The sequence below is a fragment of the Ursus americanus genome, chromosome 21, assembly GCF_024610735.1.
Source record: "Ursus americanus isolate L20-20 chromosome 21, mUrsAme1.1.p, whole genome shotgun sequence".
NCBI classification, from domain to species: Eukaryota; Metazoa; Chordata; class Mammalia; order Carnivora; family Ursidae; genus Ursus; species Ursus americanus.
The window spans coordinates 17,742,770-17,760,370 of record NC_142147.1 but is presented as its reverse complement, the minus strand read 5'-3'; the positions used below and the strand labels follow the sequence as shown (position 1 = coordinate 17,760,370).

Below are 17,601 nucleotides of genomic sequence, written 5' to 3'. Positions count from 1 at the left end.
CACGGAATTTTAGAATCGCAGTTCTAATTCATTTCATTCAGCAGTGACAAATATTTCAATAACTAGTTTCTCAGCTATTGCCATGGAAACCCTTGTTTTACTCACACACAGTGCAAAAACTAACCTCTTCAAATGAAAAATCATTTATTTATTTGTTGAACAATATTTCTTGTGCATCTACAAGATGCTAACTATTGTAATATGACCTGGGGAAATAATGTAAAAAGGACAAAAAATATTCTAATGGAACTTAATGAGGAAAAGGGCTTATTTAAAAAAAAAGAATTAATCCATAATATAATTTCAGTTTTGAAAACTGGAAGAAGGAAACAGCACAACTAAATAGAGGGGAACAAAGAAAAAGCAGAGATCTACTTTATATAGTGTTGTCAGAGAAAGTTACTTTTTAAATGGGTATCAGTTGAAATGAAACTGAAAAAAAAAAAATGGAAAAGGGCTAGGCATTCAAGGCCTGGAAGCAAGAGCCTTCTAGCCAGGAGGATAAGCTTGTGTGAAGATTTGAAGGGAGAAAGACCTTGGTTTGCTTGAAGAATTGAAGACCTCTGTGGCTTAAGTGTAATAAGAAGAATGCACTAAGCAAGACTAAGATTGGACAGAAAGGGTCTTATTTTGACTAAAATGTACACACACACGTGCACACATGCAATTAAGCAGAAAAAACATTTAGAAGGCTGCAATTGCAAAAATAGGGGTAGCTCGTCTAATGTGGTAGCAGGGGAGATGGAGATATGGAATTGTGAAAGCCGTAAGCTTACATGAATGATATAATATAGACAGATGTCCAACATACAAACAGTATCACTGCTTCACAGGTGTGGTGTTGCAACCACATTTTACAAATAAGGGGGCTGAGGCTGAAAAAGAGCGAGGGGCTTCCCTAAGGCCATGAAAAGTGGTATAGATGGGTTTCCCACGTCCTTGCACTTCCTAGGATCTCACGGTGCTTCCCAAGGAAGCCAACTTGGAGATTCCATTGCCTGTGTGAACCACTTCCGAGAAATAAGATTCTGATCAAGAGTGAGCATTTTCCAAAAGGGAAAAAAATCAGGTCCTATGACAAATAAAGACACTTTATCCACAAGTATTCCAGTAAATCTCCAGTGAAAAGAAATAAAGCTTAGAGAGAAGAGTAAAAATAATTATCTGTTGATAAACACCAGCAATGAATGAGTTTGCTACTTTATTTTTAAAATTTCTGTTGGTCTTTTTCTAAAAAATGTGAAACAGTGAATCGAAAATATGGCATTTTATAATACTCATGAAACAATAAATTTAGGAGATTTAATTTTAACTTCCCTGCCAGCAGGCATCTTTCAGGATCTATCTGCATACACAAGAGGGAGACAGGATTGATTTTTAAGACAGATGAAACTGATGACCTCAACAAAAACATAAAGTACTATTTTCATTTTGGGGGGTGGAGTAAGGAGATGGTAAATTAGTGGAATGCATAAAGTGATATTTGAAAAAATCATATGTAACAAAACATATTTCAAGACAATCATTAACAGAGGTATGACTTTTAGAGCTCACCTTCAACAGAGGGGAAAGCATAAATAAAAAATACAGTGGAAGTGTTTCAAACTAAAACAATCTGAGTCACAGCTTTGCCATTTACTAATTTTGGGACCTTCAGCCTTAACGTCTATTAAATCCTATTTTAGAAATATCTAGTGCAATATCAAGTGCTTAATAAATAATTGTAGTTATTAGGATATATTTTAACTAGTGTCATAATCTAAAAAGCAAAATATATTTCATTAGCATTGTTTTGTTATTTTGTTATTGTTACTGTATCTACAGGAGTTTGGTTTGCAGCAAAACGTTATAGTCCCTCAATGGGTCAATATAACAGAAGACAATCTAGCTCCCTGTATTGGGATAATTGTTCCTCTGATAATTTCCAAGTATTTTATTTACTAAGGGTGAAGGGAGGGCTTGTACTTTATTCCTCCCCATATGAATTTGTGAGTTATTATCATTATTTTTTCAAATATACTGGAATCAACTTACAGGAATACATACAATCTAAGTCTTTTTGTGAAGTCATGTTTGCAGCCGACATATATATCGGCTGAATCTCTTGTGTGATTCCAAATTCCATGTGTTTGATTCTGGCCCCTGACCTAAATGAGATCAATGATCCACAGAGAAAATGGTGTCAGGGATCGTTTAAAAATCTTGGTCTATTTCATACAGATATATTTGCTTTGTTTTATTTCCAACCTACAAGTTCTTGAATAAGAATTTAGGATGGAAACAAGGTGGGCACGTGCATATGCTTCTTTCCATTTGTTCTTAGAAGCCATGTTGGTGCCTTTTGGGCGACAGTAAAATTGACATGTGTAGTAAACGGCCTTAGGCCTCGGCTTTGTGCTAGTGACATATATTGGGTCACCTGCGGTACCTGGAGGAGCTGACATGTTGTTGGAAGGGCAGAGACGCACACGCAGATGACGCAGTAACCACCAAGCTATGGAGACACAACGCCTCCGCAGAGAGGTGGAAATCTTCTAGGCCTTTAAGATTCTGATGGAGTTTTGGAGGATAGCATTTCTCAAAGTTGAGTGCCTGAGAGCAAACTTGTAGGGTACAGCACATCAATCTACGGTGCAGCGTGTGTGGGGGGGCGGGGGGGGGTTTACCTAATGAGACTGCGAAGCACTGAATTAAAAAAGTTCACAACATTTTCTTCAGCTTGTTGTGTTTAACTCTAAGATTCCTTTGCACTTAAAAGTACATATGAATCACGAAAGGGCGGTATGATCTTTGGCATTTAGCAAACGTGGTTGGTTATAAAATCTTTCCAGTTTCCTTCAGAGGAAACTATAGAATAGTGGTAAATGGAAGCCAGTCAGAAAAATCCTGCTCCAGGAAGTGAAAGGACACCACACATGCTCAGCCTAGGAAGTGGTGTTTAGGACGTTAAGGAGGCATCAGGAAGTATCCCTGGGAAGTCATTCCGTGGAAGATGGAGAGAAGAGACTGAAAGGAACCTGACACTTCTCAGCTATATTAGAAGCTGTGGGTTTTACCCTATTAATGAGGTTTTCAAAGCAGAGCAAGTGACGGAATAGTTTTTTAATATTAACTCAGAGGTGCACAAAATTCATGTGAAATATGCAGAGTCCAGAAAAAAAAAAAAAAGAGCATGAGAAACTGGAAACCCCAAACTTGGTCTAAACACATTCTTCAGGAGCCCTTGCTTTAAATCATTTTATCTCAACTTAGTTTCAGGAATGGAAAGGGCAGTGAAGGAAACAGACAGAGAAAATGTCAAAAATTCTCCAAATGGGTTTATGAAGGCACAGCCCCCAAATGTCTACCCAGAGGACTGAAGACTTCACTTAGTGTTTAAATGCAACATATCAAATCAAATCTAGAGCCTCCTGTTGTATTTTCCATAGATTGGATTTCTGTGGTATATGCTCTGAACAGCCACCTAATGGTTTTTAAAGACAAAGATGTCCTCATGCAAAAAAAGAAAGGGGGGGGGCATGGCAACGGGAAAACACTCTGGGTAGGAAAAGAAAAGACTCCGTAGAGATTCGATTACTATGCAAATTATAAAACAAATATCCAGGAACTATCCATTTAACAGCTATGAACAGTGCTTATATTTGAACTATATTATACAGTTTTGAAATAATGGAGGATAACTGGGTCATCATGTGGATTTTAAAATAATTTCTCAAATTCCAGTATTTTCTCTTTTTTAAACCTATCATCAATATTATGACTTGATTTCTCTTGTGTTTATGACTTATTCTCAAGGACCCCTCTTTTAGGGAATGGTTCTTAACCTATTTTGTTTTTGTTTAATTTCATTCAGTTATAGAAATCACTGATAATGTGATAAAAGCTATGGACTTTCCCCTCCTATATGTGCATATATGAATAATTCCACTCAACTTTACTTTCAAGTTGAGAGGTTTGAGCCATATGACAGTCATTCATAGATCATCATTTCCTTTCCCAAGTTTAAAACTCCTGCTCTAAGAAACAAAGCTAGCATTCCAGGAAAGCTAATATTGATAATCAGAAGTAAGCTGGTAATAATGGGTCGAAGAATGCGTAGAAAACCAAAAATGATGCTGTCCTTCCTACAGTACCTTTGACTCACTCTCATTCAACCCGCTTTCCATCACCTTCCAATTCACACCACCACAGAAAGACTTGCCAAGAAAAAAGAAAACCAGGTTTTGTCTGAAAAAGTGACAGTGTACTGTGATTGTAGATACCACCTTGGCTATCAGTGTTGAGTGTTCCTGGAGCACAGATGTATAATACAGAAACGCTGGAAAGCATTCCAAAAACTGCAACTGTCCTCTCACCTTGTCCACACTCACAAGGAACTATGATGTCTAAGTCTTCATTTTGTTGTGCTATGTGTCAGAATGAAAAGGGAAACTTTATCCCAGGAAAGAGCAAGAACAAGAATGGATGAGTGCCTCCTTATCTGCTCTCCAAAATACTGAAGGACTAAGCCCCAATTTAACTAACATACTGGTGCAGAATGTATGAATGTCAACAAGATTTTGAGGCAGCCTGATGTACTGGGGCAGGAGAATGCCGGTAGTTTGTTATTAAATATATCTGGGATCAAATGTTATATATCATATCTTTGGTGCACTAGGTTCCAGTACGTCTCTTCATACATACTTTTCACAGTTAAGTGAGAATTAGTAATGATGCTAAAATATGCTGACATCATTCATTCATCCATTCATTTATGCAATACATACTGGTTACCACGTGCTGTTCTTACAGCAATCAGGGGGGTAAAAATCCAACTCAGCATATATAATCATGCCTGGTACCTAAGAACAAGCCAGTGAGTAGTATCTATAGAATCTTACAGGGAATTCTAATAGATCCCATGATAGTTTTATGGTTGTAAACAGATCAGATCATCGCAAATGTATTTGTTTGTTGGATGCTTGCCTTTCAAAAAGTTAACAATGACAGTGATACTGTTATTGACAGTGGAGTATCACTGTCATTATATATTTTCGAAGTAATGTAAAATAGTCTAAAGGAAACTTTAGTCGTCTCTGCTAATGAACACAATGTAAGGTAGGTTTAGTGTTGATAAGCAATGAGTCATTTTTAAAAATAAAACAGAATTAAGATATGGCCCCATAATTCTCAAAATTTTTCTGTTTTGAGTTTCATGCCTTAGAATGGTTATTTCATTTCAAATTAGTAATCTCAAGAAATAGAACAGAGTCTGCTCCCACAGAATTCCAAGTATGGCCCAGAAATTCATTTCCTTATCCCAACATTTCAGATACACTTTGTTTTTCTGAAAGTTTTTATATAAACTTCCAGCTTCCCTTGAAAAGAATCCACAATAAATGATCAAACATTAGATTTTTCAACTGCATCCTAATGCTGGTAGAAAGGAAAAATGTTTAAACTAAATGTTATAAACATACTACTAAAAATCTGTGACCTCCTCAGAAATTTTTATATCATTTCCATTAAATAGTTATCCAGTGATCGAAAAGTTAACTGACGTCATAATAGCTCACGGGGAAATGTGTGTGATTTTCCTTTGCCATCCACTCAGTGTTACCTATAAAATCTGTTTGTGTGGAGGTGCACTTCCTTGACTAAATCTGTTCTTTTTCTTCTATTGCTTAAAGCTAAGTGTATTCGGATGTTATTACATCAGTGAAAATTTCAGCCTTTTAGATAGGAGTATCTTAATGCATTTTTCTTAAAGATTTTATTTATTTGACAGAGATAGAGACAGCCAGCGAGAGAGGGAACACAAGCAGGGGGAGTGGGAGAGGAAGAAGCAGGCTCACAGCGGAGGAGCCTGATGTGGGGCTCGATCGCATAACGCCGGGATCACGCCCTGAGCCGAAGGCAGACGCTCAACCGCTGTACCACCCAGGCGCCCCCTTAATGCATTTTAATAGCATAAAGTCCTTCAAGTGATTTACCGGGTGTCCACTTTTAGATAAAATGTCTAGACAGTAGCCATCTGCATTAAGATAAAATGAAGTGTCAAAAATGGTTTAAGCCAAATTCTTAACTTGTTCATGGGATATTTGGAAGTTGATTTAAAGAGTCACCATTTCATCACCCTTTCCCCAACACATCATGCACTGAGCTTGGTGCAAGCTTAACAATACAAACTCCCCTAATGAATAATAATGAGGGAGCTGTAAACACCAATCTCCCTTAGCTGAAAACGTTCATCTCAGACTTCAGCAGGCTTCAGAATCACCTAAAAGGCTGTTTACAATGCAGATTTCTAGGCCTCACCCCAAGGCTTTCTAGGTCAGTAGGCTCAAGCTGCATGTCTAACAGAGTTCCTGGCTAACAGTGATGGTGGAAAAAAACATATTCATTGCAGGTGTAATGTTTAGACCAAACTTCTGAGATATGGCATGACAGGTAATTACACTCCTTTACTTCAGGTAAGCTAAATTATTGCATCTTTTGTTTTGGTCCTGGTGGCTTAACTAATGAAATAACTCATGTAGTTCCTTTTGCCAGCAGGTAGGAGTCTTTTTCATGCAGATTACTTGGAAATATTAGAAATGGTATCATTACAGGAGCTCTGTTCACTAAATAGATCATAAGGATGCATTTAGTCATGAATGGTTTTCATCCCAGGATGTCAAGAAGCTCTGTTTTCATGTGCCCTTCTTCACTCGTGCTCACGCACTTCAAGAGTTACTTTCTGAACTGGTGCACATGGACAAAGAAGTCCTTTTGAAACAAAATTGGATAAAGGGAGCAGGGAATGTTCCAGATGCTCACAAATAACTCCCCCCCCCACCCCTGTTCTATATAACTGCCTCAAAGAAGGTTCCTGTCAAATTCTTCTCTTAAATATCTGGACATGTAGGCTAGCCATAAAAGTTATTTGTGTTTTCCCAGCTTCTCCCCTTGGGTTTCCATTCCTTTGTTTTTATAAAACTAGAAGCCCAGGGCATCTCTCTGCACTTAAATGTCAAGGCAAAGATGCTAGGTGTTCAGATATAGTAAATATAATTATATTGCCATCTAATCTGATGAGGTTAGGGAATTGTTTGGGTAACAAAAGCCAGTATGCTTCTCATGGGGCTATGTCATGAATAAACTGCAGTGACACTAATAAAACAACAACAATAATAATAAGGACAATAATAATAATAAGATCATTCATTGAACATTTACTAGGAACCAGATGCTAAGAGATTGACATGAATTTATGTCAGTAGTCAAAACAGCCCTATGAGAAAGGTACTTTTTATTTGCAATTTTAGAAATACATGAAAACTGAGTTTCAGAAAGACTAAAGTAACTCCCTCAGTACCATGCAATGAGAAAAGGGTAAAACCATGCGTTCTCTCAAGGCTCCTCAATTTCAGAGTCCACCACTTTGATGGCTGCCTCACTGTCTTAATCATCAGTTCTATTTTGCACTGTTTTATTGTTATATTGTTAGTCAAGCTAAGCCTGACAATAGACATTTTACAAGGTCCTTAACAAAAGTAAAATACCTACCGGGTAAGAATATGTCCCAATTTAAAAATGGAGAAATAGAAGTTGAGAGAAGTTATTTCCTTTGTGTCTCAACTGTAATGCGCGGCTCGTCATACAGTATGTGCTCAATACAAGGCAGAAGTCCCAGCTGCTCCACGTTGTGCTTCTCACAATTGTTTAGGTGATAAGTTACAAGGCAAAGATACCCTCTTCTCAAACAGAAATGATCCTTTTTTTTTTTTGTATCTTTAATGAAATTGGTAAAGTTGAATGGGACCAACTGTTCAAACAGTCCTAATGTATTAGGCATCATCATTACATTCTCTAAATTCCACAAACCTGAGAGCATTTCCCTGTTAATTCTTTTTTATGGTGTATCTGATATCACCTTGATTGTCATGCTTTTGCAGGCATCTTTTTTTGTAAAAATTATGTGGTAGTTATTTACAATAGTAGTATAAACTATAATTTTTACTACACTAACTGTTGTCCAGTGTTTCATATTAAATTGATTAATATCACAGAATCATAAATATGAATTATTAAGCTGATTCTCTGACATCCCAAGAAACAACTTAGCACTAAGTTAATGCAGCTTTGCAAATGAATTAAGCACATTCAACCGGCACCGATTCCAAGTATGTGTATGTATCCAAACAGTTCTCTGCACAGTGGTAATTCTCCTAATCCCTATAATTTATTCATCTCAGGATACACTCCAAAGCATTGTTTGCATGTGTTATCCACTCGCTTTAAAAACAGTATTCATTATTGGGAGGGAACACAGGCAACTCTTCGGAAAGGTTTGTTGCAGTGATGTTTGTGCCGAGGAACATTCTATTTGGCAAACATTTGTAGTCTGATGAGTAAAATAAAAGAGTTTCCAGGGCTCAAGATTTAAGTTCTTTACTTCCAAGATCCTCCCAGGAGCCACACTACAATCACTGTAACAATTCCAAATCTCATTTTAGATGTCCATATAGACTCAAATTGGAAAGAAACCTGTAATTACCCAATGGAATTTTCAAATACCCTTAAATTTGCCATTTTGAGCCACAAATACCAAGTGGACACAAAGGTAATGACCTTAATTTTCATCAGTTTATCAAAGCTGAGGTTTTAATGCAATGAATATTTCTCCTTGTTCTTGGCACAAACCATCCACAACAATTCAGAAAACTGAAAAAAAAATTTCTTGGACCAAAGTATTAGTCCACTAAAGAGATGTCACTCAGCTTTTAAAGGCGGTATAAGCCCTCTGATGTCATCAGAAATGCTGACGTCGAGTTTTATGTTACAGGTCATTCAAACAGTGAGTGCCATGGACAAAGATGATCCCAAAAATGGACATTATTTCTTATACAGTCTTCTTCCAGAAATGGTCAACAATCCGAATTTTACCATCAAGAAAAATGAAGGTAAATATATTAGCCCTGTGAAACAGGGTAGAACATAAATTGGAAAATAGGATGTGATTTCACAATTTGACTGAAAATATCAATAAAATAATTTTTATTCACCCACGAGCAGTTGAAACTTAGCTTATCAGCATAACGGCTCAGTAATTACATCACTTCCTCTTTCCAATATTGAAACAATAGATAAGAAAATTGTTAATGTGAAAGTTAATTTTATCCTAGGGAATACCTCAATCACCTTACTTTGAAAACTGAAGAGTAAGATTTAACCCCTGGGAAAGTTCCAGGAATTCTGAGATACCAAGATATCTGTTAGAGAAGGAACTGGCTTATACTTCACAGTTGTTAAGTTTTAATTGAATGTTTACCAAGTCTTTAGGGAAAGCCTATCCTAATTTTGCCTGGTTTGTGGGTACACATTAGAGGTATTTGTTTTAAGCCTGACCCAACTTTGATAATAGCAATTAGATCAAGAAATCCTTTTTGAAGGACACTCCTTATCAGTATTATTTTGGAGCTAATATAAACTGATTTTACTGTCTTTCACTCACGGAGAACATTTAATCCATTTCATTATTTCTGGAGAACCAAGTTTGGATTAACTGTTTCCCCTAACTATTATGTATTACATGTGAAGGTCATAGTTTTTTTTTAAGTCTATCTCATCTGTACATTTTTGTTTCCTAAGCTGTTGTATATTCAATAAGCATTTTTCACTGTTTATTTTGGCCTAGGTATATTTAAGTCTTAGTTTCAGCTGTTTTTGCATGATTAGCAAAATAAATGCATTGTCTTAAGCTGTCTCCCAGCTTTACTATAGGTGTTTGCTTGGATTTCTGAATGGTCTCTATAAAAGCTATACTCAATTAGAAGAGTAAAATATGCTTCATGACGCTTGTTTGGGTTATTTACAATGTTCTGTTTCAAGGAGGTAGTGAATTTTGCTAACATTTCCTTCATGAAATAAAATAACATTTAACAGCTCTTGTTAAATATATTATGGCCTTACCTTTCAACATAATGCTACTTAGTTCTTTGGGGACTCTCTGATAAATGTGAAGGCATCACCAAAAATGAAATGACAAAGTCATTATACAGACGCTACTCATTTAGCTGGCTTCCACTATTACAAACACTAAAGAGACAAAATCCTGTTCTTTCGTCTCAATAATGGAATACTCCTTTGTTAGCCTCCCCTGATTAGGAACTGGAATCCAAGTACATTGTCTTTATTTTTTGGTTAACAACAATTTCTTTTTTATGGAAGTCACATGAATATGTCTAAGATGAAAGCCAACTCAGAAAGCCACAAGTCTGTGCATAAGTGTGGGCCATGCTCACTGTGATTGTGAGCTAAGAGGTATCAGTCATTATTTTTGTATATGAAATGCCCTACATTTAAAAATTCTCTGTGAAGAAATGTTTTCCCATCCCAAAGGTTCTGAGCTTCTTGGCATTTTCTGTGCATGCAATTTCAAGATATGCCTGTAATAGAAGTATAGCCCATCAAAGGCGCTACATAAACATGTGTTGAGTGAATGAGTTTTTTTGGGTGCCAGGGAAAGTGTCGTTTTGTACCATATTTGTTATGCCCTAAACCTATGAAAGGGGAGATTTTAGTCTGACAGTGAATGAATTTCATGTGTTTTCTCTAAGTTTTAGAATCAATAGAAAGTAGAAGTTTATACACTTAGATAACCTCTTTTCGCCCTATCACACATTTCAGTAAGCCCTTCAATAGAATATTTAAAAGACTATGTGTTATCTGTTTTATTTTGAAACTAGAAAATGGAAGTTACACTTTTTATTTATGTCACAGGTTTGTGTGTGAAATAATTGAAAAAAGATAGATGCCAAGTGTTGCAAATATTTTGTGGAAAGCACACTCTCTGGACCACAATTGTTTACTTTAAATTGTTTGTTTATTTTGCCAAGAGTGACCACATAATTTATTATTCCAACTGAGACATTTTTTAAATTGAAAGGGCTTGCTATTTATATATGTTCCTGGAAAAACATAAACCAGGACTGTCTTGTGGAAACCAGGACATATGTTCACTGTGATTCTGGATTTAGGATCCAAACATTCAACATGTCCATAGAGTGAATCATGAGCCCAGTGGTCTTTTGAATAGATATGTATAATTTATACTCTATCTTCCTTTTCCTAGATCAGAAACTCATGAGTTTTGCTCTTTAGACCTCAACCTTTTTGGCATCTGGATAGTTACTATAAGAATAGGGGGGAAAACAGTCCTTTTGTATGTAGAAACAATCAAAGTAATGGGGGAAAGTTGTCATATTTAAAATGGTGGAGGTATATAGTAGAAATGAATGAATTCATTCAATAAATGAATATTGTGTTAGCCTACTACTCATTCCCTATTAATGATAAGAAAATACAAAAACAAAAAAGTCCAAATACTAGACATTATTTATTTTAAAACTGTGGTATATTTTATGTTTGAAAGATGGAGAGAATTAAATGGTATAATCATATTTAGAATTGCTTTTTTCTACATAAGGTGGACTTTAAAATGGGCATTAGCTGATGTTTCTCCACTGACAGTGTCATGATTTGCTAGTTCCAAGGTTAAGATTTTGAGAAAGCCAATACATCAAATATATTCAGGTGGAAGATCCCCTGTTTAATTAGATCCTTATAGGAGATGGTTTTAGTATTTGGCATTTTCTGAGGAACTTGTAGCTGCATCTTTCAACTTGAAGTTACTGTGATCTTTTTCATCCCTCATATAGATTGGTCTTTCTGCAATTTTCAGCAGACTAATTCATAATCGAAGACAAAATGAGATAGAAATTAGCTGTCTCTTATCTCCTATACAGTTGAGTGATTTCACAAATAATTCTTTCTGAATATATGAGATTCACATTTCGTCCAGATTAGGAAAGCAACCTTCAATACTGATGAAGGTGAAAACAAAGGTCAGAAATATGATGAGTCATTTATATCATATATATACACCAATCATAGCACCTTGAATCTTCTCAATTATATGGCCCAGTCATTGGTTTCTCCATCTTCCAGTTGGATGAATTTAGAAGCAAGAGTTTTGCTGACCACATTTCATATTGGCTTCCATTCTAACATGTGAAAATGGACGATACTCAACAATTAAATATAAAAAGACAGGGAAGATAAATGGACCTTTTACAGATACAGAACTATCTTGCTTGCAGAAAATTTCAGGTCTGTCAGAAACATGATCTTGTCCAGCCTGTCCATTATAGCTAAAAGATATGATTGGAATTGCCAGAGAGCAGTCTGGTCAAATGGGAGTCTTCATGTTTTATGCCAAATTATTTGAATCGTGTATAGAGAAATGTGAAAAACATAAACCTCTGTTCCCTAGAGAGGACATTATGGAAAGGAAACAAGTAGACGGTAAACTTGGCCTTAATTACAGTGTGGTTAGGCTTAAGAAAAGACAGAAGGGAACCAGGGTACCTGATAACACATATTTTTTTTCCCTCCTTGATATCTCCTTTTTGACCAAAATCCTATTGATAAGAACCTCACTCTACAGGCATAATTGTGACAATTAATTTGGATAAGTCAATGCTGACAAGAGCTTTGAAATAAAGGTGCCTTGGGTTATCTCAATGTCCATAACGTGCTTACCTATTTAGAATATAATTCATGCTTTGTTTTGTGAGGTTTCTATCTCAACTGACTGGCCAATTTCAAGCAGTGTGTTTTATGTGTTTTTATCCTCTAGAAGCATCCCTTGTAAGAACGCGGACTACAGGCCAATTATTTTAAGCCCTAGTTGCCTTATCTGTACTATCAGGATAACAATACCTATTCACCCCACAAGTGTGCTGTGATAGATATGTGTAACCTATGTGCTAGACACCTCTTAGCACAATATCTGCCACATAAAAAATTCATCAATAAATGGGACAAAATCCTCATTAGGTTAATCTATTAATTTCTAAATTCTCATGCTATGTTCCATCTCCTCTGGCTTATCATTCTCAACCAGGTCTCTTTGCAGATTGAACTCTTGTTCATTTTTGAATGTTGTACAGTAATGGTGAAAGTGGCCTCATTGGTAGCTTTGAAAACCTTCATCCTTACTAGAATGCATTGCAAGAAATCTGCTTAGTAACGTGTTGCAATCTTAAGAGCATTATAATAGAAAGATATACGGAGAAAAAAAAAAGGAGGAAGAGGGTAAGGTGGAGAAAACTGAAAATATTTACCAGCCATGGAAATAGCTGCAGGATTCTTGGATCTGTTTTTGAATATACAGTCTTTCTTTTCTTTCTCCTTTGCCAAAATGAAACTCCGCTTTCTCCATACAGTAGCTGACCCCAACTTCCAACTCAGGAGGATTACTTTCCATTCTGGCCTATCAAGTTGTTTCAAACATCCACAGCCTCCTAACACATAAACCCTGTGGAACCGTGTTGCACGGGCTGGACGACTAAAGGCAATCTTCCTTTGCTCTTTTGAAGAATGTCAGCTTATCTCACATTACTCTTGCCACAAAACTGAAATTTGCTGCCTAAAGGTGGAAGTGAATTTCCCTGATCCCAGGCCAGCCAGAGCTGGCCCTCTATCCTCCACCTTTACTCAGGCGGAATCTGCACGCCTGCCTCTGCTGTACTGAGGATGTCGGTGTTGAGGCAGACGGAGCCCCTCTCTCATCCTCCTTTAGCCAACTGTGCCCCATCTAGGCAGAACTGGACTTGAAAGGTCTTCCTGATGACCCACAGAGCAAAGAGGTCCACTTTGTAAGTCAGCTGTCCCCTTTCCGGCCCCCTCACACATCCTTGAGTTCTTCCATTACATCAGGCTGCTTTGAAGCTAAACACAGGGCTTTCCAAAATAACATCTTTCCTCAAGTGGCCTTTACAGAAGCCTCCATCCCTCAGGCACAGCTGAGCCATTACTGTTGGGTTTCCCAGGCAACCATACCTAAGCAACAAGTGAAACCCATGTGCTTGTAGGAGTGCTATAATGAATACCTACATGTGTATGTTTGCAATATGGTGACCCTGTCTGCTCTGCTCACACAGAGAACTTTTCCACAGCACCACACAGCACCAAACACTGACTTGAGATCTTTTCCAAATAAGGCATCAGCTCTGACCCATATGAAGCATGGTACTTTTCGTCAATGTTGAATCATAAAAGGTAGAACTCAATTTGCATGAAACAGGAGGTCCAACTGGGATCCCAAAAATGCAGAATAGCATTATGCATACATGATCCAAAAGGCTTCTGCTTCAGTAATTCATAATTTATTGTTTATGCTTCCAGCAATGTTCCGTTGATAAAAAGCCATTTATGTTTCATTTTGTCGTCTAAACTGTAATTAAGGATGATGTGCAAGCTAAGAAAAATAGATAACAGATCTGTACTTCCACTCTCCAAGTTGCATACGATTGTAGAGTTGGTTCAGAAAACTAGATCTTCTTTGCTTAAGTAGTTTCAATAAAACTCTTGTTATTTTGTATAGTCTCCATATCTTTTTGGATTGTTTGTTTTCTTTCCTTTTTTTAAATGATAATACAAGAATGCTTTCAGAAGTTAAGAATTTCCTTTGCAAATATTGAAAATCCTAAAATTATTGCTCTATTCAGACACAGCACTGCTCTTAGTATTTATTTTTTAGTGTATATTGTGGGAGATAATTTAATTCTGAGATCACTGACTACCAGGGATATCATTTGGCTACGTGGCATAGACATATGTATGGTTGTCCATCTGCTACTCAAAGTTATAAATTGATTCAGAGCTTTCCAGTCAATTTGCTAACTCATTTCTGGTCTGTACAGAGCATTCTAATTATGAAGATTTTTGAAAGAGAAAAACCAAGAGATAAATTGGTACATGCTTAGTTACCTTAAAGTTATCTTAGTTATCATAAAGATGCCTTAGGACATAGAATCTTTTCATTGAGAATTTGCTTTCTGAGACTTTTGCTTCAAAAGAGAAAAATAGAAAAAATAAAAGGATCAATCGAACACTAGGAAGAGGAGAATTACTCAATGTTTTTTTATTTATCAGATCTTGTTTGGACCACTTTCTTGTTTGTGCCATTAAAAAATAATGCTATTTACTGATATAGAATCTATTTGCAAGCATAAAAATAGGTTTTGGGATTCTGTGGGTGCCAGATAAACATGACTGTCCTCTTGGTAAGCACAAGCAAATATTAAAATTGAATGTGGAAACAAAATGAGCTGTCAGTCCATGCAAATTCTCCTTTTCTAAAAAAGTACTAAATGTAGTCGACAGTCATTTTATCTCCTTTCAGTACAGAAGTTTGAATTAATTTTGAGCACTTTGTAGACACAACATTAGGCATACGTGACATTCTGTCTCGGGATGTGACCTGAATAACACATATCATGTGCTTTGGATCCCTTGGTTTATTAAAGTGGATAGAGACAGCAGAGGAGGAACTTGGAAACAGTAAAGGGGACACTGCCATAGACAAACATCTTAAAAGTTGACTTCGGATGAATTAGAATGAACAGCGAAAGAGAGATGCTATGGAATATAGTGCAGCACAAGCTTCATGGTTAAGAGTATTTAACTTTGAATCCTAGTTCCTTTGATTATGATGTGTGAGAACTTTCACAAATAACTGAAAAAACTTGAACATTTATCTATAAAATGGAGAGAATAATTACCCATATATTGGTTTGAATAAGAAAATACTAATTTAAGTTAAAAAAAAAAAAACAAATGTGCTAAGTTCAGTGTCTGGTAAATTGAAGGTACTCAATAAATACTAGTTTCCTTTCTCTCCTTGTCTTCTACAATTTTCCTGAAGCTCTCTCATCCCACTGCAACAAACCCACACGCACACACCCAATGCAACAAGCAAAAATGTAAATAAGGAAACTAAAATAAGGCATTTGGGTGATAACTAATGCTATCCTATTTAACTGCTTCTTATCTGAATGACTAGTGATTGAACATGTCTATAAACACTGGCCATGAGTAAAGCAAAGGGAGAGGAGACATGGTGAAAAAGAATATTCGGGTAACTGAAGTTGTTCTTTGAATACAATCCTCATTACCATTACATAATCAATGGACACAAACAAAGAGGACTTAAAAACTCTAGGTCTCCATTGGGCTGGGTTTTCTATCTCTAGATCCAACTGGACACAACTCTTTATATTTGGTAAAATGGAACATTCGGGAGTTGATAGAATGATAGGATTTTTGACCTAGGAGCACCTACGTAAAACAACAACAGCAACAACAACAACAAACCAGATTGTGAAGATCTTAAACGCTAACTATGGAACATCAAATGTATTTTAAAAAATCAATGATAGTTTACTTTAAAAAAGGCAATGATGCAGGGTGCTCTCTCCCCAATATTATTATCCATCACTCTCTCCCTTCTACCTTGTTCTCATCTTCTATATTCCTTATACACCCTTTGAGTTGAACATATAAAACCGATGATGCTTTTAAAATCCACTCTCCCTTCCTTTTATCTAGGATACACATCAACTGCTCCCTCCATTTCCTATCTAGCTCATTTCCAATCATTCTAAGAACACAGGTTCCCCTCATCTGTGAGCAGAGCAAGGGAATGTTTAGTTGCTATGAAGTTTGCTTTGCTTTGCTTTCCTCTACAGGACAGTGGGGTAACTGCTAAGGCAGACACGAGTCAAGGAATATGTTCCTCATTATCCTCTAGAGGTTATTCATAACAGAGTATATCCTTATTCACTCATTCATTCCCTACCTCTTTATTGAGTGCCTACCATGTGCTAGGCACTACCCTGGAATTGCAAACCAAGCAGTGAATAAAATAGACACTGTTTTTGTCCTCCTGAACAGTGTATTTTTGTTCTCACAACTCAGTCTTATACTAATTTGAATTCACAGAAAGGAAGGCTATAATTTAACATGGATTTTTGTCATATAGTGGAGAAATTCACAGGCTAGCCTACAAAATACTGTGATTTGGGAAGGAATGATCACACACATTCGAACTTCTATACTGTCATAAACAAAGTTCTCTCTTAGACCTTACCCAACTTGTAAAACTGGCCTTACATAAAAAAGAGTCTTCATCTCTACAAAGCAATGGGCTGATAAGAGTGGTGATGTACACCCATAGTCATGGGTAGCTAATTCTCCCTGTGAGTTTCAGACTGTGCTCACAAGGCCTGCGCTCAGACAAGTTGAACCATGCTACTCAATGTGCTTCTGGCAGGTGTCAGATCACGATGGTGAGTTCTTTCCAAATTCAAGGTGCTCCATAGGCATCACTGTAATTTGTACGGCAACACTGCCAGTGAACCGGGGCTAATGATTCTATTTTTGTAGGTTTATTAGAATCCGTTATAGTTTTGATCCAAGCTTTGTTATATATTGTTTATGTCTTTTCCAGTTCCCATGCATCATTGGTTCAAATACTTGTCAGTGACCTGGCTTTAGCTAACTTTCAGTGTTTAATGTTTACTGAGGGTCCCTGGCAACTAGAAGATGGTATTGTGCTGATTTTTGGACATGGCATTGGGTTCATTTTTGATCTGTTCCCTAAAGTGCCACCAGAATGAATGTACTGATGCACTTCATAGAGAAGTATACTAATTGTTGTCCCTGGACCTTTCTGGGTCACCCATTGCCTTTGCTTTCATCCTGCTAGATTGCTTACTAAAATTTCCTCCCTCT

General features: G+C 36.7%; 1 protein-coding gene across 3 annotated transcripts in view; it reads left to right on the top strand.

Annotated features, from left to right (window-relative positions):
- The window catches only part of CDH8 (cadherin 8), a 354,935-nt gene that overhangs the window by 292,904 nt on the left and 44,430 nt on the right, over positions 1-17,601 (top strand). For all 3 annotated transcript variants that reach the window (XM_087870475.1, XM_087870474.1, XM_045806927.2), the window contains one exon: positions 8,807-8,924. In XM_087870475.1, the coding sequence (XP_087726601.1) occupies positions 8,807-8,924 (118 nt within the window). The remainder of the gene's footprint in view (positions 1-8,806; positions 8,925-17,601) is intronic.